At 43.6% G+C, this 27,246-nt stretch overlaps 1 protein-coding gene across 3 annotated transcripts in view; it reads right to left on the bottom strand.

Moving 5' to 3' along the window:
* Positions 1 to 27,246, bottom strand: part of LOC110496907 (protein FAM91A1) — a 94,316-nt gene that overhangs the window by 37,683 nt on the left and 29,387 nt on the right. For all 3 annotated transcript variants that reach the window (XM_036953635.1, XM_036953636.1, XM_036953637.1), the window contains 5 exons: positions 22,512 to 22,602; positions 20,191 to 20,253; positions 16,389 to 16,495; positions 16,127 to 16,165; positions 6,633 to 6,745 (listed from right to left, as the gene is read on the bottom strand). In XM_036953635.1, coding sequence (XP_036809530.1) covers positions 6,633 to 6,745; positions 16,127 to 16,165; positions 16,389 to 16,495; positions 20,191 to 20,253; positions 22,512 to 22,602 — 413 coding nt within the window. The remainder of the gene's footprint in view (positions 1 to 6,632; positions 6,746 to 16,126; positions 16,166 to 16,388; positions 16,496 to 20,190; positions 20,254 to 22,511; positions 22,603 to 27,246) is intronic.

Genomic DNA, 27,246 nt, shown 5'->3' with positions numbered 1-27,246 from the left:
GGTTTGAGTGCATCAAGAACCAGTGGTGGAAATGACTTTAAACTAAAAATACTTTAAAGTACTACTTAAGTAGTCTTTGGGGGGTATCTGTACTTTACAATTTATATTTTTGTCAACCTCTACTTCACTACATTCCTAAAGAAACAAATGTACTTTTTCCCCGACACCCAAAAGTACTCGCTGCATTTTGACAGGAAAATTGTCCAATTCACACACTTATCAAGAGAACATCCCTGCTCATTCCTGAGAACATGCCTGCTCATTCCTGAGAACATGCCTGCTCATCCCTGCTCATTCCTGAGAACATGCCTGCTCATCCCTGAGAACATCCCTGCTCATCCCTGAGAACATCCCTGCTCATCCCTGAGAACATCCCTGCTCATCCCTGAGAACATCCCTGCTCATCCCTGAGAACATCCCTGCTCATCCCTGAGAACATCCCTGCTCATCCCTGAGAACATCCCTGCTCATCCCTGCTCATCCCTGAGAACATCCCTGCTCATCCCTGAGAACATCCCTGCTCATCCCTGAGAACATCCCTGCTCATCCCTGAGAACATCCCTGCTCATCCCTGCTCATCCCTGAGAACATCCCTGCTCATCCCTGAGAACATCCCTGCTCATCCCTGAGAACATCCCTGCTCATCCCTGAGAACATCCCTGCTCATCCCTGAGAACATCCCTGCTCATCCCTGAGAACATCCCTGCTCATCCCTGAGAACATCCCTGCTCATCCCTGAGAACATCCCTGCTCATCCCTGCTCATCCCTACTGCCTTTGACCTGGCGGAATCATTAAACACAAATGCTTTGTTTGTAAATGATGTCTGAGTGTTGGAGTGTGACCCATTTAGGTACATACAAGTGTCTTATATCGGTTGAAAGCTTAAATTCTTGTTAATCTAACTGCGCTGTCCGATTTACAGTGAAAACATGCCATGCGATTGTTTGAGGACGGCGCCACACATCAAAATATTTTTCCATCGGCACAGGTTTAAAAAAATTCACAAAAAGAGATTCACTTAATTTTTGAAAATCTTCCTCTGATTTGTCATCCAATGGGTCCCAGCTATAACATGCAGTGTTGTTTTGATAGATAAAATCCTTCTTTATATCCCGAAAAGTCAGTTTAGTTGGCGCCATCGATTTGAGTAACCCACTTGTTCAACTTGCAGAGAAAGGAATCCAAAAATCTACCGCTAAACTTTGTTAAAACAAGTCAAATTACGTTTCTATTGACTACTCAGATACCCAAAAATGTAACCAAACTATAATATTTATTACAGAAATAAGTATGTTCAATAGGAAACCGATATTAGCAGGTGCGTCTTGTCTTCATCGCACGCCCAAACACGAATTTCCAAGAGTGTGTCCTTCTACTAAAACTCATATTTCTTATTCGTTTTGGAAGGTACAAGCCTGAAACCATGACCATAGACTGCTGACACCCTGTGGAAGCCATAGGAATTGCATCCTGGCAGCTAGAATTCATTATGCCCCTATTCTTTCCATTGGAAGAGCATTGGCTCTCCAGAAGAAGAAAAAAAATTCTGGTTGGTTTTTGGATGTTTGGATGTTCTCCTACCATATCTATTGTGTTATATTCTCCTACATTATTTCTACAAACTTTAACGTGTTTTCTTTCCAATGGTACCAATTATACTGGGTGACTTTCACTTTGAAGTATGACAATTGAGAACTTTTCCCACCACTGTCAAGAACTGCAGCGCTGCTGGGTTTTTCATGCTCAACAGTTTCCTGTGTGTATCAACAATGGTCCCCCACCCTGAGGACATTAAGCCAACTTGACACAACTATTGGAAGCATTGGAGTCAACATGGGTCAGCATCCCTGTGGAATGCTTTTGACACCTTGTAGATGCACCAATGAACTGAGGCTTTGTTCCCAGAACCAATAGTAAACCAAAAACATTTCCGGTTACCGGAATGCATTTTACCACCTAAAGCGAGTGAGCCTCATTGTGACAACAGTACCCACAGCTGTCCAATTAGGGCACCTCATTGATCACCAGAGCCCTGGTACCCAGAGTGGGCCAGATTTTAGGCAAATCTTGGCACATAAACACTGTTTTTTCAACCCTGAGTTCCACAGTGTCCCATAATCAGTCTCTTTATAAGAAACCAGGGGCTGTCTGACTTCATCTCAGCACATTCCATTTCTGGGTCTCGAGCTAGACACCCTTGCGTAACGCACTTCTCTACCCCACGGAGGAGGGGTTCCGGGTCTGCTTAGCCAAATTTCGTCCTGGTCACAGTGTGTTTTCACCAGTGCCTACCCCTACTGGGGATGATGTCTTATGTGATGGAAGTTGTTCCCCTGGGGCTATTGTTGATACAGCACTTCCAGCGCAGAGTGCTAGCCACTCACCTGATATAGTGGTATAGTAGTATAGTGATATAGTAGTGTAGTGATATAGTAGTATAGTGATATAGTGTTGTAGTAGTATAGTGATATAGTAGTAGGGTGATATAGTAGTGTAGTGATATAGTAGTATAGTGATATAGTGTTGTACTAGTATAGTGATATAGTAGTGTAGTGATATCGTAGTATAGTGATATAGTGTTGTAGTAGTATAGTGATATAGTAGTCTAGTAGTACAGTGATAGTGATGTAGTAGTATAGTAGTGCAGTGATATAGTGTTGTAGTAGTATAGTGATATAGTAGTGTAGTGATATAGTAGTGTAGTGATATAGTAGTATAGTGATATAGTAGTATTGTGATATAGTAGTATTGTGATACAGTGTTGTAGTAGTATAGTGATATAGTGTTGTAGTGGTATAGTAGCACAGTGATACAGTAGTATAGTGATATAGTGTTGTAGTAGTATAGTAGTATAGTGATACAGTGTTGTAGTAGTATAGTAGTGCAGTGATATAGTGTTGTAGTAGTATAGTAGTATAGTGATATAGTGTTGTAGTAGTATAGTAGTGCAGTGATAGTGTTGTAGTATAGTAGTGCAGTGATATAGTGTTGTAGTAGTCTAGTAGTGCAGTGATAGTGTTGTAGTAGTATAGTAGTGCAGTGATATAGTGTTGTAGTAGTATAGTAGTGCAGTGATATAGTGTTGTAGTAGTATAGTAGTGCAGTGATATAGTGTTGTAGTAGTATAGTAGTGTAGTGATAGTGTTGTAGTATAGTAGTGCAGTGATAGTGTTGTAGTAGTCTAGTAGTGCAGTGATAGTGTTGTAGTAGTATAGTAGTGCAGTGATAGTGTTGTAGTAGTATAGTAGTGCAGTGATATAGTGTTGTAGTAGTATAGTAGTGCAGTGATAGTGTTGTAGTAGTCTAGTAGTGCAGTGATATAGTGTTGTAGTATAGTAGTGCAGTGATATAGTGTTGTAGTAGTCTAGTAGTGCAGTGATAGTGTTGTAGTAGTATAGTAGTGCAGTGATAGTGTTGTAGTAGTATAGTAGTGCAGTGATATAGTGTTGTAGTAGTCTAGTAGTGCAGTGATATAGTAGTATAGTGATATAGTGTTGTAGTAGTATAGTAGTGCAGTGATAGTGTTGTAGTGGTATAGTAGCACAGTGATACAGTAGTATAGTGATATAGTGTTGTAGTAGTATAGTAGTGCAGTGATATAGTGTTGTAGTAGTCTAGTAGTGCAGTGATAGTGTTGTAGTAGTATAGTAGTGCAGTGATATAGTGTTGTAGTAGTATAGTAGTGCAGTGATATAGTGTTGTAGTATAGTAGTGCAGTGATAGTGTTGTAGTATAGTAGTGCAGTGATAGTGTTGTAGTATAGTAGTGCAGTGATAGTGTTGTAATAGTATAGTAGTGCAGTGATATAGTGTTGTAGTGGTATAGTAGCACAGTGATACAGTAGTATAGTGATATAGTGTTGTAGTAGTATAGTAGTGCAGTGATATAGTGTTGTAGTAGTATAGTAGTGCAGTGATAGTGTTGTAGTAGTATAGTAGTGCAGTGATAGTGTTGTAGTATAGTAGTGCAGTGATAGTGTTGTAGTAGTCTAGTAGTGCAGTGATAGTGTTGTAGTAGTATAGTAGTGTAGTGATATAGTGTTGTAGTAGTATAGTAGTATAGTAGTGTGGTGATATAGTGTTGTAGTAGTATAGTAGTGCAGTGATATAGTGTTGTAGTAGTATAGTAGTGTGGTGATATAGTGTTGTAGTAGTATAGTAGTGCAGTGATAGTGTTGTAGTAGTATAGTAGCACAGTGATACAGTAGTATAGTGATATAGTGTTGTAGTAGTATAGTAGTGCAGTGATATAGTGTTGTAGTGGTATAGTAGCACAGTGATACAGTAGTATAGTGATATAGTGTTGTAGTAGTCTAGTAGTGCAGTGATATAGTAGTATAGTGATATAGTGTTGTAGTAGTATAGTAGTGCAGTGATAGTGTTGTAGTGGTATAGTAGCACAGTGATACAGTAGTATAGTGATATAGTGTTGTAGTAGTATAGTAGTGCAGTGATATAGTGTTGTAGTAGTCTAGTAGTGCAGTGATAGTGTTGTAGTATAGTAGTGCAGTTATAGTGTTGTAGTAGTATAGTAGTATAGTGATATAGTGTTGTAGTAGTATAGTAGTGCAGTGATATAGTGTTGTAGTAGTATAGTAGTGTGGTGATATAGTGTTGTAGTAGTATAGTAGTGCAGTGATATAGTGTTGTAGTAGTATAGTAGTGCAGTGATATAGTGTTGTAGTAGTATAGTAGTGCAGTGATATAGTGTTGTAGTAGTATAGTAGTCTAGTAGTGCAGTGGTATAGTGTTGTAGTAGTATAGTAGTATAGTGATATAGTGTTGTAGTAGTATAGTAGTGCAGTGATATAGTGTTGTAGTAGTATAGTAGTGTGGTGATATAGTGTTGTAGTAGTATAGTAGTGCAGTGATATGGTGTTGTAGTAGTATAGTAGTATAGTAGTGTGGTGATATAGTGTTGTAGTAGTATAGTAGTGCAGTGATATAGTGTTGTAGTAGTCTAGTAGTGTGGCGATATAGTGTTGTAGTAGTATAGTAGTGCAGTGATATAGTGTTGTAGTATAGTAGTGCAGTGATATAGTGTTGTAGTGGTATAGTAGTGCAGTGATAGTGTTGTAGTAGTCTAGTAGTGCAGTGATATAGTGTTGTAGTATAGTAGTGCAGTGATATAGTGTTGTAGTAGTATAGTAGTGCAGTGATAGTGTTGTAGTATAGTAGTGCAGTGATAGTGTTGTAGTAGTCTAGTAGTGCAGTGATATAGTGTTGTAGTAGTCTAGTAGTGCAGTGATATAGTGTTGTAGTAGTATAGTAGTGCAGTGATATAGTGTTGTAGTATAGTAGTGCAGTGATAGTGTTGTAGTAGTCTAGTAGTGCAGTGATATAGTGTTGTAGTGGTATAGTAGCACAGTGATACAGTAGTATAGTGATATAGTGTTGTTGTAGTATAGTAGTGCAGTGATATAGTGTTGTAGTGGTATAGTAGTGCAGTGATATAGTGTTGTAGTGGTATAGTAGCACAGTGATACAGTAGTATAGTGATATAGTGTTGTTGTAGTATAGTAGTGCAGTGATATAGTGTTGTAGTAGTCTAGTAGTGCAGTGATAGTGTTGTAGTAGTATAGTAGTGCAGTGATATAGTGTTGTAGTAGTCTAGTAGTGCAGTGATAGTGTTGTAGTAGTCTAGTAGTGCAGTGATAGTGTTGTAGTAGTATAGTAGTGCAGTGATAGTGTTGTAGTATAGTAGTGCAGTGATAGTGTTGTAGTAGTCTAGTAGTGCAGTGATAGTGTTGTAGTAGTATAGTAGTGCAGTGATATAGTGTTGTAGTAGTATAGTAGTGCAGTGATATAGTGTTGTAGTATAGTAGTGCAGTGATAGTGTTGTAGTAGTATAGTGATATAGTGTTGTAGTAGTATAGTAGTGCAGTGATATAGTGTTGTAGTAGTATAGTGATATAGTAGTGTAGTGATATAGTAGTGTAGTGATATAGTAGTATAGTGATATAGTAGTATAGTGATATAGTAGTATAGTGATATAGTAGTATGGTGATATAGTAGTATAGTGGTATAGTATTATAGTGATATAGTAGTATAGTGATATAGTAGTATTGTGATATAGTAGTATTGTGATACAGTGTTGTAGTAGTATAGTGATATAGTGTTGTAGTGGTATAGTAGCACAGTGATACAGTAGTATAGTGATATAGTGTTGTAGTAGTATAGTAGTGCAGTGATATAGTGTTGTAGTAGTATAGTAGTGCAGTGATAGTGTTGTAGTAGTATAGTAGTGCAGTGATATAGTGTTGTAGTAGTATAGTAGTGCAGTGATATAGTAGTGTGGTGATATAGTGTTGTAGTAGTATAGTGATATAGTGTTGTAGTGGTATAGTAGCACAGTGATACAGTAGTATAGTGATACCGTGTTGTAGTAGTATAGTAGTGCAGTGATATAGTGTTGTAGTAGTATAGTAGTGCAGTGATAGTGTTGTAGTAGTATAGTAGTGCAGTGATATAGTGTTGTAGTAGTATAGTAGTATAGTGATATAGTGTTGTAGTAGTATAGTAGTGCAGTGATAGTGTTGTAGTAGTATAGTAGTGCAGTGATATAGTGTTGTAGTAGTATAGTAGTGCAGTGATATAGTAGTGTGGTGATATAGTGGTATTGAAGACGTACTTCAGTCTGTTGACAGAGGGGGCAGTCTTCCATGTGGGGTGGAGCTGCTCTGAGCTGAACGAGCTTCCTTTCTTCAGGGCAAAACCCAGGCGACAGTACATAGACACAGCATTCTGAGAGAGGGAGGGGAGAGGGGAAAGAGAGTGTGGGTGAGAGAGGGGGAGAGGAAGAGGAGAAAGAGAGAGAGAAAGAGGGAGAGAGAGAACATAACATAGTGCACAGCCAGAAGCAGCCTTTTCCTAATCAATGGTATGCCATGAGGGTCAAACAGAACGTTGTCAGCCAAGTTAGAATCCATTGGCTGCTGATTTGTTCTGCTCCTCCGACTGACCTCTCAATGTAAAGACAATCTCCTGGTCGGTCAGACCACCTTCACACCAACAAATCATTATCAAGCACTGCAGCAATTTATTGTGAATCACCCTGCATCATTATGGTCACACAGAAAATAATAAAAGCTGTGGAAAAAGTTTCCTGCAGCTAACAACTAAAAGTTAATTGCTGTAGGAAATTCTCACTGACATCAAAATGTCTGTTTTTGAGAGAGAGAGAGCAAGAGCGAGAGACAGAGAGAGACAGAGAGAGAGATACTGAGGGAGAGAGAGAGAGATATTGAGGGAGAGAGAGAGAGATATTGAGGGAGAGATATAATGAGGGAGAGAGAGAGAGATATTGAGGGAGAGAGATAATGAGGGAGAGAGAGAGAAAATGGCAGCCCTAGGAAATTAGGCCAGACATGATGACGACTGAAGCACTAATTCAACTCCAGACAGTTTGCCGTCTGTCTGTGGCTGTGCCATGGGATGCAGTCAACTGATCTTACAGTGTGTGTGTGTGTGTGTGTGTGTGCGTGTGTGTGTTAATACCGTTGACCTGCATCCCGGGAATTCCCGACCAAGCTTCTTCCTCGATTCCCAAGAAAAATGATGATGTGTCCCGTGAACCAATAAAATAGAGATTTTATGTAGAACATGAACGTGTGAATAGCTGCATGAAACAGACATATCAACTCTCTGGCTTCATTCATACATTAGACCAGTCATATAACAACGCAAGCAGCCTACCATATTGAGCCTACTGCATCTCCACTACTACCCACGGTGCTGCATCTCCACCACTACCCACGGTGCTGCATCTCCACTACTACCCACGGTGCTGCATCTCCACCACCACTGACGGTGCTGCATCTCCACCACCACTGACGGTGCTGCATCTCCACCACTACCCACGGTGCTGCATCTCCACCACTACCCACGGTGCTGCATCTCCACCACTACCCACGGTGCTGCATCTCCACTACTACCGACGGAGCTACATCTCCACTACCACCCACGGTGCTGCATCTCCACCACCACTGACGGTGCTGCATCTCCACCACTACCCACGGTGCTGCATCTCCACCACTACCCACGGTGCTGTATCTCCACTACTACCCACGGTCCTGCATCTTCATTACTACCCACGGTCCTGCATCTCCACCACCACTGACGGTGCTGCATCTCCACCACCACTGACGGTGCTGCATCTCCACCACTACCCACGGTGCTGCATCTCCACCACTACCCACGGTCCTGCATCTCCACTACCAACCACGGTGATGCATCTCCACCACTACCAAAGGTGCTGCATCTCCACCACTACCCACAGTGCTGCATCTCCACCAATACCCACGGTGCTGCATCTCCACCACTACCCACGGTGCTGCATCTCCCCCACTACCCACGGTGCTGCATCTCCACCACTACCCACGGTGCTGCATCTCCCCCACTACCCACGGTGCTGCATCTCCACCACTACCCACGGTGCTGCATCTCCACCACTACCCACGGTGCTGCATCTCCACCACTACCCACGGTGCTGCATCTCCACAACTACCCACGGTGCTGCATCTCCACAACTACCCACGGTGCTGCATCTCCACAACTACCCACGGTGCTGCATCTCCACTACCACCGACGGTGCTGCATCTCCACCACCACCCATGGTGCTGCATCTCCACCACCACCCACGGTGATGCATCTCCACCACCACCGACGGTGCTGCATCTCCACCACTACCCACGGTGCTGCATCTCCACAACTACCCACGGTGCTGCATCTCCACTACTACCCACGGTGCTGCATCTCCACTACCACCGACGGTGCTGCATCTCCACTACCACCCACGGTGCTGCATCTCCACCACCACCCACGGTGCTGCATCTCCACCACCACCGACGGTGCTGCATCTCCACCACTACCCACGGTGCTGCATCTCCACCACTACCCACGGTGCTGCATCTCCACTACTACCCACGGTGCTGCATCTCCACTACTACCCACGGTGCTGCATCTCCACTACTACCCACGGTCCTGCATCTCCACTACTACCCACGGTCCTGCATCTCCACTACTACCGACGGTGCTACATCTCCACTACTACCCAGGATGCTGCATCTCCACTACTACCCAGGATGCTGCATCTCCACTACTACCCACGGTCCTGCATCTGCACTACTACCCAGGATGCTGCATCTCCACTACTACCCAGGATGCTGCATCTCCACTACTACCCAGGATGCTGCATCTCCACTACTACCCAGGATGCTGCATCTCCACTACTACCCACGGTCGTGCATCTCCACTACTACCCATGGCACTGCATCTCCACTACTAGCCACGGTGCTGCATCTCCATTACTACCCACGGTGCTGCATCTCCATTACTACCCACGGTGCTGTATCTCCACTACTACCAACAGTGCTGCATCTCCACTACTACCCACGGTGCTTAATCTCCACTACTACCCACGGTGCTTAATCTCCACTACTACCCACGGTGCTTAATCTCCACTACTACCCACGGTGCTGCATCTCCACCAGTACCCAGGGTGGAGCATCTCCACTGCTACCAAGGGTGGAGCATCTCCACTACTACCCACGGCGCTGCATCTCCACTACTACCCACGGTGCTGCATCTCCACCAGTACCCACGGTGCTGCATCTCCACCAGTACCCACGGTGCTGCATCTCCACTACTACCCGACCCATTCAATGGACCATCCATTAATTAACCTATTAAAACTACAGCACCAGGTGTTGACAGGACCCATTCAATGGACCATCCATTAATGAACCTATTAAAACTACAGCGCCAGGTGTTGACAGGACCCATTCAATGGACCATCCATTAATTAACCTATTAAAACTACAGCGCCAGGTGTTGACAGGACCCATTCAATGGACCATCCATTAATTAACCTATTAAAACTACAGCGCCAGGTGTTGACAGGACCCATTCAATGGACCATCCATTAATTAACCTATTAAAACTACAGCGCCAGGTGTTGACAGGACCCATTCAATGGACCATCCATTAATTAACCTATTAAAACTACAGCACCAGGTGTTGACAGGACCCATTCAATGGACCATCCATTAATTAACCTATTAAAACTACAGCACCAGGTGTTGACAGGACCCATTCAATGGACCATCCATTAATTAACCCACTTTAAACTACAGCGCCAGGTGTTGACAGGACCCATTCAATGGACCATCCATTAATTAACTTATTAAAACTACAGCACCAGGTGTTGACAGGACCCATTCAATGGACCATCCATTAATTAACCTATTAAAACTACAGCACCAGGTGTTCACAGGACCCATTCAATGGACCATCCATTAATTAACCCACTTTAAACTACAGCGCCAGGTGTTGACAGGACCCATTCAATGGACCATCCATTAATTAACCTATTAAAACTACAGCACCAGGTGTTGACAGGACCCATTCAATGGACCATCCATTAATTAACCTATTAAAACTACAGCACCAGGTGTTGACAGGACCCATTCAATGGACCATCCATTAATTAACCTATTAAAACTACAGCACCAGGTGTTGACAGGACCCATTCAATGGACCATCCATTAATTAACCTATTAAAACTACAGCACCAGGTGTTGACAGGACCCATTCAATGGACCCTCCATTAATTAACCCACTTTAAACTACAGCGCCAGGTGTTGACAGGACCCATTCAATGGACCATCCATTAATTAACTTATTAAAACTACAGCACCAGGTGTTGACAGGACCCATTCAATGGACCATCCATTAATTAACCTATTAAAACTACAGCACCAGGTGTTCACAGGACCCATTCAATGGACCATCCATTAATTAACCCACTTTAAACTACAGCGCCAGGTGTTGACAGGACCCATTCAATGGACCATCCATTAATTAACCTATTAAAACTACAGCGCCAGGTGTTGACAGGACCCATTCAATGGACCATCCATTAATTAACCTATTAAAACTACAGCGCCAGGTGTTGACAGGACCCATTCAATGGACCATCCATTAATTAACCTATTAAAACTACAGCGCCAGGTGTTGACAGGACCCATTCAATGGACCATCCATTAATTAACCTATTAAAACTACAGCACCAGGTGTTGACAGGACCCGTTCAATGGACCATCCATTAATTAACCTATTAAAACTACAGCGCCAGGTGTTGACAGGACCCATTCAATGGACCATCCATTAATTAACCTATTAAAACTACAGCACCAGGTGTTGACAGGACCCATTCAATGGACCATCCATTAATTAACCTATTAAAACTACAGCACCAGGTGTTGACAGGACCCATTCAATGGACCATCCATTAATTAACCCACTTTAAACTACAGCGCCAGGTGTTGACAGGACACATTCAATGGACCATCCATTAATTAACCTATTAAAACTACAGCACCAGGTGTTGACAGGACCCATTCAATGGACCATCCATTAATTAACCCACTTTAAACTACAGCGCCAGGTGTTGACAGGACCCATTCAATGGACCATCCATTAATTAACCCATCAAAACTACAGAGTTCTTATTTTTTTACTTAACATGTATATTTTTTAAACTGCGTTGTTGGTTAAGGGCTCGTCAGTCAGCATTTCACTGTGAGGTCTACTACACCTGTTGTATTCAGCATTTCACTGTGAGGTCTACTACACCTGTTGTATTCAGCATTTCACTGTGAGGTCTACTACACCTGTTGTATTCAGCATTTCACTGTGAGGTCTACTACACCTGTTGTATTCAGCATTTCACTGTGAGGTCTACTATACCTGTTGTATTCAGCATTTCACTGTGAGGTCTACTACACCTGTTGTATTCAGCATTTCACTGTAAGGTCTACTACACCTGTTGTATTCAGCATTTCACTGTAAGGTCTACTACACCTGTTGTATTCAGCATTTCACTGTAAGGTCTACTACACCTGTTGTATTCAGCATTTCACTGTAAGGTCTACTACACCTGTTGTATTCAGCATTTCACTGTGAGGTCTACTACACCTGTTGTATTCAGCATTTCACTAAGGTCTACTACACCTGTTGTATTCAGCATTTCACTGTAAGGTCTACTACACCTGTTGTATTCAGCATTTCTCTGCAAGGTATACTACACCTGTTGTATTCAGCATTTCACTGTAAGTTCTACTACACCTGTTGTATTCATCATTTCACTGTGAGGTCTACTACACCTGTTGTATTCAGCATTTCACTGTAAGGTCTACTACACCTGTTGTATTCAGTATTTCACTGTGAGGTCTACTACACCTGTTGTATTCAGCATTTCACTGTGAGGTCTACTACACCTGTTGTATTCAGTATTTCACTGTAAGGTCTACTACACCTGTTGTATTCAGCATTTCACTGTAAGGTCTACTACACCTGTTGTATTCAGTATTTCACTGTAAGGTCTACTACACCTGTTGTATTCAGCATTTCACTGTAAGGTCTACTACACCTGTTGTATTCATCATTTCACTGTGAGGTCTACTACACCTGTTGTATTCAGCATTTCACTGTGAGGTCTACTACACCTGTTGTATTCAGTATTTCACTGTGAGGTCTACTACACCTGTTGTATTCAGCATTTCACTGTGAGGTCTACTACACCTGTTGTATTCAGTATTTCACTGTAAGGTCTACTACACCTGTTGTATTCAGCATTTCACTGTAAGGTCTACTACACCTGTTGTATTCAGTATTTCACTGTAAGGTCTACTACACCTGTTGTATTCAGCATTTCACTGTAAGGTCTACTACACCTGTTGTATTCATCATTTCACTGTGAGGTCTACTACACCTGTTGTATTCAGCATTTCACTGTAAGGTCTACTACACCTGTTGTTTTCAGCATTTCACTGTAAGGTCTACTACACCTGTTGTATTCAGCATTTCACTGTAAGGTCTACTACACCTGTTGTATTCAGCATTTCACTGTAAGGTCTACTACACCTGTTGTATTCAGCATTTCACTGTAAGGTCTACTACACCTGTTGTTTTCAGCATTTCACTGTGAGGTCTACTACACCTGTTGTATTCAGCATTTCACTGTAAGGTCTACTACACCTGTTGTATTCAGCATTTCACTGTGAGGTCTACTACACCTGTTGTATTCAGCATTTCACTGTGAGGTCTACTACACCTGTTGTATTCAGCATTTCACTGTGAGGTCTACTACACCTGTTGTTTTCAGCATTTCACTGTGAGGTCTACTACACCTGTTGTTTTCAGCATTTCACTGTGAGGTCTACTACACCTGTTGTATTCAGCATTTCACTGTAAGGTCTACTACACCTGTTGTATTCGGCATTTCACTGTAAGGTCTACTACACCTGTTGTATTCAGCATTTCACTGTGAGGTCTACTACACCTGTTGTATTCAGCATTTCACTGTAAGGTCTACTACACCTGTTGTATTCAGCATTTCACTGTGAGGTCTACTACACCTGTTGTATTCAGCATTTCACTGTGAGGTCTACTACACCTGTTGTATTCAGCATTTCACTGTGAGGTCTACTACACCTGTTGTATTCAGCATTTCACTGTGAGGTCTACTACACCTGTTGTATTCAGCATTTCACTGTGAGGTCTACTATACCTGTTGTATTCAGCATTTCACTGTGAGGTCTACTACACCTGTTGTATTCAGCATTTCACTGTAAGGTCTACTACACCTGTTGTATTCAGCATTTCACTGTAAGGTCTACTACACCTGTTGTATTCAGCATTTCACTGTAAGGTCTACTACACCTGTTGTATTCAGCATTTCACTGTAAGGTCTACTACACCTGTTGTATTCAGCATTTCACTGTGAGGTCTACTACACCTGTTGTATTCAGCATTTCACTAAGGTCTACTACACCTGTTGTATTCAGCATTTCACTGTAAGGTCTACTACACCTGTTGTATTCAGCATTTCTCTGCAAGGTATACTACACCTGTTGTATTCAGCATTTCACTGTAAGTTCTACTACACCTGTTGTATTCATCATTTCACTGTGAGGTCTACTACACCTGTTGTATTCAGCATTTCACTGTAAGGTCTACTACACCTGTTGTTTTCAGCATTTCACTGTAAGGTCTACTACACCTGTTGTATTCAGCATTTCACTGTAAGGTCTACTACACCTGTTGTATTCAGCATTTCACTGTAAGGTCTACTACACCTGTTGTATTCAGCATTTCACTGTAAGGTCTACTACACCTGTTGTTTTCAGCATTTCACTGTGAGGTCTACTACACCTGTTGTATTCAGCATTTCACTGTAAGGTCTACTACACCTGTTGTATTCATCATTTCACTGTGAGGTCTACTACACCTGTTGTATTCAGCATTTCACTGTGAGGTCTACTACACCTGTTGTATTCAGCATTTCACTGTGAGGTCTACTACACCTGTTGTTTTCAGCATTTCACTGTGAGGTCTACTACACCTGTTGTATTCAGCATTTCACTGTAAGGTCTACTACACCTGTTGTATTCGGCATTTCACTGTAAGGTCTACTACACCTGTTGTATTCAGCATTTCACTGTGAGGTCTACTACACCTGTTGTATTCAGCATTTCACTGTAAGGTCTACTACACCTGTTGTATTCAGCATTTCACTGTGAGGTCTACTACACCTGTTGTATTCAGCATTTCACTGTAAGGTCTACTACACCTGTTGTATTCAGCATTTCACTGTGAGGTCTACTACACCTGTTGTATTCAGCATTTCACTGTGAGGTCTACTACACCTGTTGTATTCAGCATTTCACTGTGAGGTCTACTACACCTGTTGTATTCAGCATTTCACTGTGAGGTCTACTACACCTGTTGTTTTCAGCATTTCACTGTAAGGTCTACAGCATTTAACTGTATTTGGCTCATGTGACAAATAACATTCGACTTGACTTGAATGAGTAGTTAAGCACTCACGCTGCAAGGAATGAGTTTATCAACAGCCCTGTGTGTCTATTAATAGAAGTAGCTGGTCGTGTCTATTTGAATATCAGGCAGGTCTCTGGTCCGTCTCTGGTCATAGGAACAACATGAATTTGTGCATGAGAAGCGACTCGAGTTTTGCCATCAGGTGGAAGACTGTGTCCCCTCTCTCTGGTCAGACTCGGGCCTCTTTCCAGAACTCCGACTTTATGACCTGAAGATCACTGACGTCGCTTTGATTTCATGGCATATAGCCAATGTGCTGTGATAATGTATTAGACCAGGCATATAGCCAATGTGCTGTGATAATGTATTAGACCAGGCATATAGCCAATGTGCTGTGATAATGTATTAGACCAGGCATATAGCCAATGTGCTGTGATAATGTATTAGACCAGGCATATAGCCAATGTGCTGTGATAATGTATTAGACCAGGCATATAGCTAATGTGCTGTGATAATGTAGCCAATGTGCTGTGATAATGTATTAGACCAGGCATATAGCCAATGTGCTGTGATAATGTAGTTGGCCAGGCATATAGCCAATGTGCTGTGATAATGTAGCCAATGTGCTGTGATAATGTATTAGACCAGACATATAGCCAATGTGCTGTGATAATGTAGTTGGCCAGACATAAAGCCAATAGGATGTGATAATGTATTAGACCAGGCATGTAGCCAATGTGCTGTGATAATGTAGCCAATGTGCTGTGATAATGTATTAGACCAGGCATGTAGCCAATATGATGTGATAATGTATTAGACCAGGCATATTGCCAATATGATGTGATAATGTATTAGACCAGACATATAGTCAATAGGATGTGATAATGTATTAGGGCAGGCTTATAGCCAATTGGATGTGATAATGTATTAGGGCAAGCACATAGCCAATAGGATGTGATAATGTATTAGACCAGACATATAGCCAATAGGATGTGATAATATATTAGGGCAGGCATATAGCCATTAGGATGTGATAATATATTAGGGCAGGCATATAGTCAATATGCTGTGATAATGTATTAGGGCTACTACACAAACATCATTCTTACGAATGTTTTTATTAGGTTAATGTTATATATTTTTAAGTCATGTTTTAAAAAGATTCTGAGCGGTAGATCTCGGCTTGCTTCTTGACTGTGAAAGTGATCTTGACTCATAAAGGGTTGGTGACCGCCGCCATGGACAATATAACAGTGTGTGATCTATATCGCCGTAGATACATACCTTCACCAGGCCCAAGTCAATCTCCAGAACATTAGCCAGCTGGAACAGAACGACCAGAGGAGGAGGATCAAGACTAAATGGGACTGAAATCACTTTAATAAAGTCAATAAGAAAACACACCAATAAACAACATGGTTAAATATTTATCGTTATATTTTATTCGCTTCGTTTGAGCATCCTGAAAGCTCCTACGGTATGAAATGGAATATGATCAAGACCTGGACGGTCCAACGAGGCTGAGACGTAATATTATTTCACCTACCTCTGACACATTAGTCTGCTCGTCGATGGACACAAATATTTTGTACAGAAGGGTTTCAAAGTAGTCTCCCTGGACCCTGTTCATCACGAAGCCTTCCAGGGGGGGCACTGGGAAACACAGTCATGTATTCATTAATAGATCATATATATAATATAAAATAATAAAATAATGACAAAGCCTTCCGGGGGGGGGGGACTGGGAGAGAGATGGAGCGCAACAAAAATACATAAAGGGTTGTCAATGGCAACCGACCGGCAAGTGAACAACCAACACACAGCCCTCAGCCAGTTATAGATGGTAATGTTGTGGGCCCTCTACACAGCCCTCAGCCAGTTATAGATGGTAATGTTGTGGGCCCTCTACACAGCCCTCAGCCCACAGCCCTCAGCCCTCAGCCAGTTATAGATGGTAATGTTGTGGGCCCTCTACACAGCCCTCAGCCCACAGCCCTCAGCCAGTTATAGATGGTAATGTTGTGGGCCCTCTACACAGCCCTCAGCCCTCAGCCAGTTATAGATGGTAATGTTGTGGGCCCTCTACACAGCCCTCAGCCCACAGCACACAGCCAGTTATAGATGGTAATGTTGTGGGGCCTCTTCACAGCCCTCAGACAGTTACAGATGGTAATGTTGTGGGGCCTCTTCACAGCCCTCAGCCAGTTATAGATGGTAATGTTGTGGGCCCTCTACACAGCCCTCAGACAGTTATAGATGGTAATGTTGTGGGGCCTCTTCACAGCCCTCAGCCAGTTATAGATGGTAATGTTGTGGGGCCTCTTCACAGCCCTCAGCCAGTTATAGATGGTAATGTTGTGGGGCCTCTTCACAGCCCTCAGCCAGTTATAGACGGTAATGTCTTGGGCCCTCTGCACAGCCTTCAGTCAGTTATAGATGGTAATGTCGTGGGGCCTCTTCACAGCCTTCAGTCAGTTTTAGATGGTAATGTTGTGTGGCCTCTTCACAGACCCATTTTTTCTCCTTGCCCTCCATTATCTGATTTAGATCAAGGAGCTGCAGCCATTACCCATGATCCCCGCTGCCATTGCCCATGATCCCCGCTACCATTACCCATGATCCCCGCTGCCATTACCCATGATCCCCGCTGCCATTACCCATGATCCCCGCTGCCATTACCCATGAACCCCGCTGCCATTACCCATGATCCCTGCTACCATTACCGATGAACCCCGCTGCCATTACCCATGATCCCCGCTGCCATTACCCATGATCCCTGCTGCCATTACCCATGATCCCTGCTGCCATTACCCATGATCCCTTGATGAATACACCACTGACACACTATAAGATAAACAGGAAGAAAGAGGTGTGTGCGTGTAAACTCCTCTGGAAAACAGATCTGAAATGCACAATAGCAAATAGATTAACAATATAATGAAGCAGTAAGGCCCGAGGGGGTGTGCTATATGACCAATATACCACGGCTAAGGGCTGTGCTTATGCATTACGCAACGCGGAGTGCCTGGATACAGCCATTAGCCGTGGTATATTGGCCATGTACAACAAACCCCAGACATGCCTTATTGCTGTTAGAAACTGGTCACCAATGAAATGAGCAGTAAACAGCCATTTGTTTTGTCATACCCGTGATATACCCCGAAGCACCACAACGTGTAATATTTTACAGAGAACTTCTTCCACCGCTACTCTTTCATCCGCGTGAGGCTACAATACATTTGAGTTTCCCAGGGAAGCTGTGAAGCCAGGTGAAGCCTATTGCCTGTCTGTGTTTGTGAGTCTGTTATTAAATGTATGGAACAACAGGTCCCAGACGTGCTCTTTGCTGGCCATGGCAGAACACTGACATTCCTGTCCTGCAGGAAATCACGCACAGAACGAGCAGTACGGCTGGTGGCATTGTCATGCTGGAGGGTCATGTCAGGATGAGCCTGCAGGGAGGTTACCACATGAGGGAAGAGGATGTCTTGAGATTGCCTGCAATGACAACAAGCTCAGGCCGATGATGCTGTGACACACCGCCCCAGACCATGACGGACCCTCCACCTCCAAATCGATCCCGATCCAGAAGACAGACATCGGTGTAATGCTCATTCCTTCGACGATAAATGCGAATCCGACCAGCACCCCTGGTGAGACAAAACCGCGACTAGGCAGTGAAGAGCACTTTTTGACAGTCCTGTCTGGTCCAGCGATGGTGGGTTTGTGCCCATAGGCAACGTTGTTGCCGGTGATGTTTGGTGAGGACCTGCCTTACAACAAGCCTACAAGCCCTCAGTCCAGCCTCTCTCAGCCTATTGCGGACAGTCTGAGCACTGATGGAGGGATTGTGCTTTCCTGGTGTAAATCGGGCAGTTGTTGTTGCCATCCTGTACCTGTCCCGCAAGAGTGATGTTCAGATGTACCGATCCTGTGCAGGTGTTGTTACACGTGGTCTACCACTGCGAGGACATTCAGCTGTCCATCCTGTCTCTCTTTAGCGCTGTCTTAGGCGTCTCACAGTACGGACATTGCAATGTATTGCCCTGGCCACATCTGCAGTCCTCATGCATCCTTTCAGCATGCCTAAGGCACATTCACGCAGATGAGCAGGGACCCTGGGAATCTTTCTTTTGGTGTTTTTCAGAGTCAGTAGAAAGGCCTCTTTAGTGTCCTAAATTATCATAACTGTGACCTTAATTGCCTACCGTCTGTAAGCTGTTAGTGTCTTAATCGTTCCACCGGTGCAGGTTCATTGTTTATGGTTCATTGAACAAGCACTTTCTTTGTTGAGTTTACCTACGGGGGAAAAATGTTCTTTCTTCCAATGCCTCTGACCTTCTCCCCAACCCATGTTGCCTGAAAGTATGTCGGGAGCTCCTCCAGTTGATTTTCGAGGGCTGAAAGAACGACGTATCCAGGATAATTTGGAGAGTTATGCGACCTCGAAAGCATCATATTCAGTTCACTTCCTGACTTATTTGTGGTTCCCGTCTGTAGGTGAAACCTTCATGCACCAGGATATTATTTTGAGGCACAGAGAGTATAAATTCGGTTTCCATTGTTTGTCAGGGACGTCTCCGGGAACATGGATTAGTGAGCGTCGCCACTGGGAAGTTGGTGAACAACAATTTCCTCCTCATATTGTAGACAAACAATCTGTGTATACAGTTTTTTTTTTTAATTGGCCTGGTTGCATTTAACACAATGGGTGGTTCATTTTATTGATCTCAAGTATGTCAATGTCAGAGTCTTGTCATGTTGGTAATTCATGAGGTAGAAAATAAATATTATTGTAATGTCTCCAGTCATGTAAAAGGACAAAGAATTGCAGGATTTTTTCATTCATTGTTTTCTCAGACCAGCAAAATACGATGATTTTGCAGGTCCCTGTCACCCCCTGGTATTGGGGTCTGAGCCCCTGGTATTGGGGTAGGAGCCCCTGGTATTGGGGTCTGAGCCCCTGGTTCTGGCGCTCCGGTTAGGTCCCTGTCACCCCCTGGTATTGGGGTCTGAGCCCCTGGTATTGGGGTCTGAGGCCCTGGTTTAGGCCATATGAAGAGCAGCTATGCATGATGTCATGAAAAGCAGCATAGAGACACATTTTTTCACATTCTTTAATAAGACTCAAACAAAAACAGGCAATAGGATATACAGCAGGCTTCACAGTTCCCCCGACAAATAGGCCCTACAAGGAAACTCGACATATCTCGACGACGCTTAGTGGGCGAGGGGGTCTGTGCGGGGTGTGGTACCTTCCACAAAGACATGCAAGTGATATGCTGTACCACAGCTTTCAGCCAATCACCATTAAGGGCTAGAACCACTCAGTTTATAATGTAGAGTACCTGACATGCAGCTGTCATCAGAGATGGGCACGTCTAGATAGATGTATCCCCTGTTGTACAGACCTGAAGGAGAGAGAATTCATGATCAGATTAACATATTCATGTGAAAACGAGGAAAAAGCGCTAACAAAGTTTTACCGCTAAGGAAGCATTTACAACGTATCACACCAGAATAAGTTCTGTTATGGCACAGCAGAATATGCACCTCTACCCAACATCTTTCCCAATCTTCAATAAACATAGAACAGAGCATAGATGCCCCTACATCTGTCACTCTACCATCCTAGCTGTCACTCTACCATCCTGCTACTCTCTTCCCTCCTACCTGCTACTCTCTTCCCTCCTACCTGCTACTCTCTTCCCTCCTACCTGCTACTCTCTTCCCTCCTACCTGCTACTCTCTTCCCTCCTACCTGCTACTCTCTTCCCTCCTACCTGCTACTCTCTTCCCTCCTACCTGCTACTCTCTTCCCTCCTACCTGCTACTCTCTTCCCTCTTACCTGGTACTCTCTTCCCTCTTACCTGGTACTCTCTTCCCTCTTACCTGGTACTCTCTTCCCTCTTACCTGGTACTCTCTTCCCTCTTACCTGGTACTCTCTTCCCTCTTACCTGGTACTCTCTTCCCTCTTACCTGGTACTCTCTTCCCTCTTACCTGGTACTCTCTTCCCTCTTACCTGGTACTCTCTTCCCTCTTACCTGGTACTCTCTTCCCTCTTACCTGGTACTCTCTTCCCTCCTACCTGGTACTCTCTTCCCTCCTACCTGGTACTCTCTTCCCTCCTACCTGGTACTCTCTTCCCTCCTACCTGGTACTCTCTTCCCTCCTACCTGGTACTCTCTTCCCTCCTACCTGGTACTCTCTTCCCTCCTACCTGGTACTCTCTTCCCTCCTACCTGGTACTCTCTTCCCTCCTACCTGGTACTCTCTTCCCTCCTACCTGGTACTCTCTTCCCTCCTACCTGGTACTCTCTTCCCTCCTACCTGGTACTCTCTTCCCTCCTACCTGGTACTCTCTTCCCTCCTACCTGGTACTCTCTTCCCTCCTACCTGTTAACCTTCCCTCCTACCTGGAACTCTCTTCCATCCTACCGGTTAACCTACCCTCCTACCTGGTACTCTCTTCCCTCCTACCTGGTACTCTCTTCCCTCCTACCTGGTACTCTCTTCCCTCCTACCTGGTACTCTATACCATCCTACCTGTTAACATTCCATTCTACCTGGTACTCTCTTCGCTCCTACCTGGTACTCTCTACCCTCCTACCTGGTACTCTCTACCCTCCTACCTGGTACTCTCTACCCTCCTACCTGGTACTCTCTACCCTCCTACCTGGTACTCTCTACCCTCCTACCTGGTACTCTCTACCCTCCTACCTGGTACTCTCTTCCCTCCTACCTGGTACTCTATACCATCCTACCTGTTAACCTTCCATCCTACCTGGTACTCTCTACCCTCCTACCTGGTACTCTCTACCCTCCTACCTGGTACTCTCTACCCTCCTACCTGGTACTCTCTTCCCTCCTACCTGGTACTCTCTTCCCTCCTACCTGGTACTCTCTTCCCTCCTACCTGGTACTCTATACCATCCTACCTGTTAACCTTCCATCCTACCTGGTACTATCTTTCCTCCTACCTGGTACTCTCTTCCCTACCTGGTACTCTCTTCCCTACCTGGTACTCTCTTCCCTCCTACCTGGTACTCTCTTCCATCCTACCTGTTAACCTACCCTCCTACCTGATACTCTCTTCCCTCCTACCTGGTACTCTCTTCCCTCCTACCTGGTACTCTCTTCCCTCCTACCTGGTACTCTCTTCCCTCCTACCTGGTACTCTCTTCCCTCCTACCTGGTACTCTCTTCCCTCCTACCTGGTACTCTATACCATCCTACCTGTTAACCTTCCCTCCTACCTGGTACTCTATACCATCCTACCTGTTAACCTTCCCTCCTACCTGGTACTCTCTTCCATCTTACCTGGTACTCTCTTCCATCCTACCTGTTAACCTACCCTCCTACCTGGTACTCTCTTCCCTCCTACCTGTTAACCTACCCTCCTACCTGGTACTCTCTTCCCTACTACCTGTTAACCTACCCTCCTACCTGGTACTCTCTTCCCTACTACCTGTTAACCTTCCACCAGAGCCACAATAGGCCGTAATGACAGGGAAGGCATCTCATCACACTAAACTGTTTTCCAATTCCCCCCAGACAAACACCCTGATGGCGAGCGACTACCATTTATCCAGACCACTGGGCAATTTAGCAGTGAGCTGGGATGAACATACACACAGAGACAGACACAAGAATAAATTCCACTCACTCAGCACCACATTGTACTCCATTGATCCAGCCAGTTGGGGTCCTGAATCTATCATCTTATCAATCGCCTTCCTCTCTGCCACCGAACAGATCTAAAATCCGACAGGACAGAGGGAGGACACAGACAGACGTTAGCTGGGTGGAGGGAGAGAGAAAGAAGGAGAGGAGGAAAAAGGCAGTTGGAGAGGAGGAGGAGAGGAGGAAACAGGTGGAGAGGGTAGTGTCCTGGGTCAGATGTAGATAGGTAGTGTCCTGGGTCAGATGTAGATAGGTAGTGTCCTGGGTCAGATGTAGATAGGTAGTGTCCTGGGTCAGATGTAGATAGGTAGTGTCCTGGGTCAGATGTAGATAGGTAGTGTCCTGGGTCAGATGTAGATAGGTAGTGTCCTGGGTCAGATGTAGATAGGTAGTGTCCTGGGTCAGATGTAGATAGGTAGTGTCCTGGGTCAGATGTAGATAGGTAGTGTCCTGGGTCAGATGTAGATAGGTAGTGTCCTGGGTCAGATATAGATAGGTAGTTCTGGGTCAGATATAGATAGGTAGTGTCCTGGGTCAGATGTAGATAGGTAGTGTCCTGGGTCAGATGTAGATAGGTAGTGCCTAGTATCAGATATAGAGTGCATACAGGAAGTATTCAGACCACTTCCCTTTTCAACATGTTGTTACGTTACAGCCTAATTCTAAAATGGATTCTAATTGCCATCCTATGTAGAAGAATCGAGGCTGTAAAAAACTACAGTGCCTTGCGAAAGTATTCGCCCCCCTTGAACTTTACGACCTTTTGCCACATTTCAGGCTTCAAACATAAAGATATAAAACTGTATTTTTTTGTGAAGAATCAACAACAAGTGGGACACAATCATGATGTGGAACGACATTTATTGGATATTTCAAACTTTTTTAACAAATCAAAAACTGAAAAATTGGGCGTGCAAAATTATTCAGCCCCCTTAAGTTAATACTTTGTAGCGCCACCTTTTTCTGCGATTACAGCTGTAAGTCGCTTGGGGTATGTCTCTATCAGTTTTGCACATCGAGAGACTGAACTTTTTTCCCATTCCTCCTTGCAAAACAGCTCAAGCTCAGTGAGGTTGGATGGAGAGCATTTGTGAACAGCAGTTTTCAGTTCTTTCCACAGATTCTCGATTGGATTCAGGTCTGGACTTTGACTTGGCCATTCTAACACCTGGATATGTTTATTTTTGAACCATTCCATTGTAGATTTTGCTTCATGTTTTGGATCATTGTCTTGTTGGAAGACAAATCTCCGTCCCAGTCTCAGGTCTTTTGCAGACTCCATCAGGTTTTCTTCCAGAATGGTCCTGTATTTGGCTCCATCCATCTTCCCATCAATTTTAACCATCTTCCCTGTCCCTGCTGAAGAAAAGCAGGCCCAAACCATGATGCTGCCACCACCATGTTTGACAGTGGGGATGGTGTGTTCAGGGTGATGAGCTGTGTTGCTTTTACGCCAAACATAACGTTTTGCATTGTTGCCTAAAAATTCAATTTTGGTTTCATCTGACCAGAGCACCTTCTCCCACATGTTTGGTGTGTCTCCCAGGTGGCTTGTGGCAAACTTTAAACGACACTTTTTATGGATATCTTTAAGAAATGGCTTTCTTCTTGCTACTCTTCCATAAAGGCCATATTTGTGCAATATACGACTGATTGTTGTCCTATGGACAGAGTCTCCCACCTCAGCTGTAGATCTCTGCAGTTCATCCAGAGTGATCATGGGCCTCTTGGCTGCATCTCTGATCAGTCTTCTCCTTCTATGAGCTGAAAGTTTAGAGGGACGGCCAGGTCTTGGTAGATTTGCAGTGGTCTGATACTCCTTCCATTTCAATATTATCGCTTGCACAGTGCTCCTTGGGATGTTTAAAGCTTGGGAAATATTTTGTATCCAAATCCGGCTTTAAACTTCTTCACAACAGTATCTCGGACCTGCCTGGTGTGTTCCTTGTTCTTCATGATGCTCTCTGCGCTTTTAACGGACCTCTGAGACTATCACAGTGCAAGTGCATTTATACGGAGACTTGATTACACACAGGTGGATTGTATTTATCATCATTAGTCATTTAGGTCAACATTGGATCATTCAGAGATCCTCACTGAACTTAAATATGAACAAATATGAATCATTGTTAATGTTAATACCTTTTTTTTTCATATATCATGAATGGTTGACACGTCTCTACTATCACGTGGGGAACTTTCATTTGGAACATTTCATTCCGTGACCCAGAAGTACTCTTTAAACTGATGAGACATGTGATGAGTCCGCAAATCACATACCCACGTGTGCTGCCACTGAACAGCGAAAAACAAGTTAACCTTTATTTATTGTAATTTAAATGAGTTTGTAGTAGTTAAGTTTTGAGTTAGAATACTTACTGTAGCTACCTCAATTGTTATTTCAAATAATTTTTGGTAAATTCACAGCAATTGCTAGCTAGCCAAAATGTTGCTTGCTAGCAGGCTTCCTTAAATACAAATCCCCCTAGATACAGCCAAGTCTCAGAGTCACGTCATGAGATTTGTATATGAAAGAGGAATATAATAATACGAATTGAATTGGCCCAGCGTCGTCTGGGTTAGACGAGGGTTTGGCCGGGGTAGGCCGTCACTGTAAACAATATTTTTTTCTTAACTGACTTGACTAAATAAAGGTTAAATTAAAATAAAATACCCATCTTCCCATTTAGAGTTTCTGGCGCAGCACAAAACGGCCGTTGACCAAATGGTGGGACAAAGGCATTTCCTAACAAGACCTGGCAACCAGATGGTGGGACAAAGGCATTTCCTAACCAGACCTGGCAACCAGATGGTGGGACAAAGGCATTTCCTAACCAGACCTGGCAACCAGATGGTGGGACAAAGGCATTTCCTAACAGACCTGGCAACCAGATGGTGGGACAAAGGCATTTCCTAACAGACCTGGCAACCAGATGGTGGGACAAAGGCATTTCCTAACAGACCTGGCAACCAGATGGTGGGACAAAGGCATTTCCTAACAGACCTGGCAACCAGATGGTGGGACAAAGGCATTTCCTAACAGACCTGGCAACCAGATGGTGGGACAAAGGCATTTCCTAACAGACCTGGCAACCAGATGGTGGGACAAAGGCATTTCCTAACAGACCTGGTAACCAAATCAAATCAAATTTATTTGTCACATACACATGGTTAGCAGATGTTAATGCGAGTGTAGCGAAATGCTTGTGCTTCTAGTTCCGACAATGCAGTAATAACCAACAAGTAATCTAGCTACCAATTCCAAAACTACTACCTTATAGACACAAGTGTAAGGGGATAAAGAATATGTACATAAAGATATATGAATGAGTGATGGTACAGAGTGGCATAGGCAAGATACAGTAGATGGTATCGAGTACAGTATGTACAAATGAGATGAGTATGTAAACAAAGTGGCATAGTTAGTGGCTAGTGATACATGTATTACATAAAGATGCAGTAGATGATATAGAGTACAGTATATACGTATACATATGAGATGAATGATGTTGGGTATGTAAACATTATATTAGGTAGCATTGTTTAAAGTGGCTAGTGATATTTTACATCATTTCCCATCAATTCCCATTATTAAAGTGTCTGAAGTTGAGTCAGTGTGTTGGCAGCAGCCACTCAATGTTAGTGGTGGCTGTTTAACAGTCTGATGGCCTTGAGATAGAAGCTGTTTTTCAGTCTCTCGGTCCCAGCTTTGATGCACCTGTACTGACCTCGCCTTCTGGATGATAGCGGGGTGAACAGGCAGTGGCTCGGGTGGTTGTTGTCCTTGATGATCTTTATGGCCTTCCTGTGACATCGGGTGGTGTAGGTGTCCTGGAGGGCAGGTAGTTTGCCCCCGGTGATGCGTTGTGCAGACCTCACTACCCTCTGGAGAGCCTTACGGTTGTGGGCAGAGCAGTTGCTGTACCAGGCGGTGATACAGCCCGCCAGGATGCTCTCGATTGTGCACCTTTAGAAGTTTGTGAGTGCTTTTGGTGACAAGCCTAATTTTTTCAGCCTCCTGAGGTTGAAGAGGCGCTCCTGCGCCTTCTTCACGATGCTGTCTGTGTGGGTGGACCAATTCAGTTTGTCTGTGATGTGTACGCCGAGGAACTTAAAACTTACAACCCTCTCCACTACTGTTCCATCGATGTAGATAGGGGGGTGTTCCCTCTGCTGTTTCCAGATGGTGGAACAAAGGCATTTCCTAACAGACCTGGCAACTTTCTTTAAGGTTGGAACCAACATGCAGTACCTCCATCAGGCAGAGAGGTAAGAACCATTAATCCACTAGCTCAGGGACAAGCTACACTATTCACAGCCCTGTATAAACATCAAAACTATGAAATAACTCATATGGAATCATGTAGTAACCAAACAAGTGTTAAACAAATCAAAATATATTTTATATTTCAGATTCTTCAAAGCAGCCACCCGTTGCATTAACGACAGCTTTGCACACTATATGATTCCATATGTGTTATTTCATAGTTTTAATGTCTTCCCTATTATTCTACAATGTAGAAAATAGTAAAATTAAGAAAAACCCTTGAACAGTAGGTGTGTCCAAACGTTTGACTGGTATTGTATTTTAATTGTTTAAAACATGTACAAATAAAATGAAATTATTTAAACATGTCTTTAATGTTTATTTGTTTTAGCTGTTAGTGATAATTATCTAATACATGCGTTAATACATTATGTACACTATATATACAAAA

This window comes from Oncorhynchus mykiss, chromosome 18 (assembly GCF_013265735.2).
Source record: "Oncorhynchus mykiss isolate Arlee chromosome 18, USDA_OmykA_1.1, whole genome shotgun sequence".
NCBI lineage: Eukaryota > Metazoa > Chordata > Actinopteri > Salmoniformes > Salmonidae > Oncorhynchus > Oncorhynchus mykiss.
The sequence above is the reverse complement of the archived record's forward strand: the minus strand, read 5'-3'. Positions and strand labels throughout refer to the sequence as shown.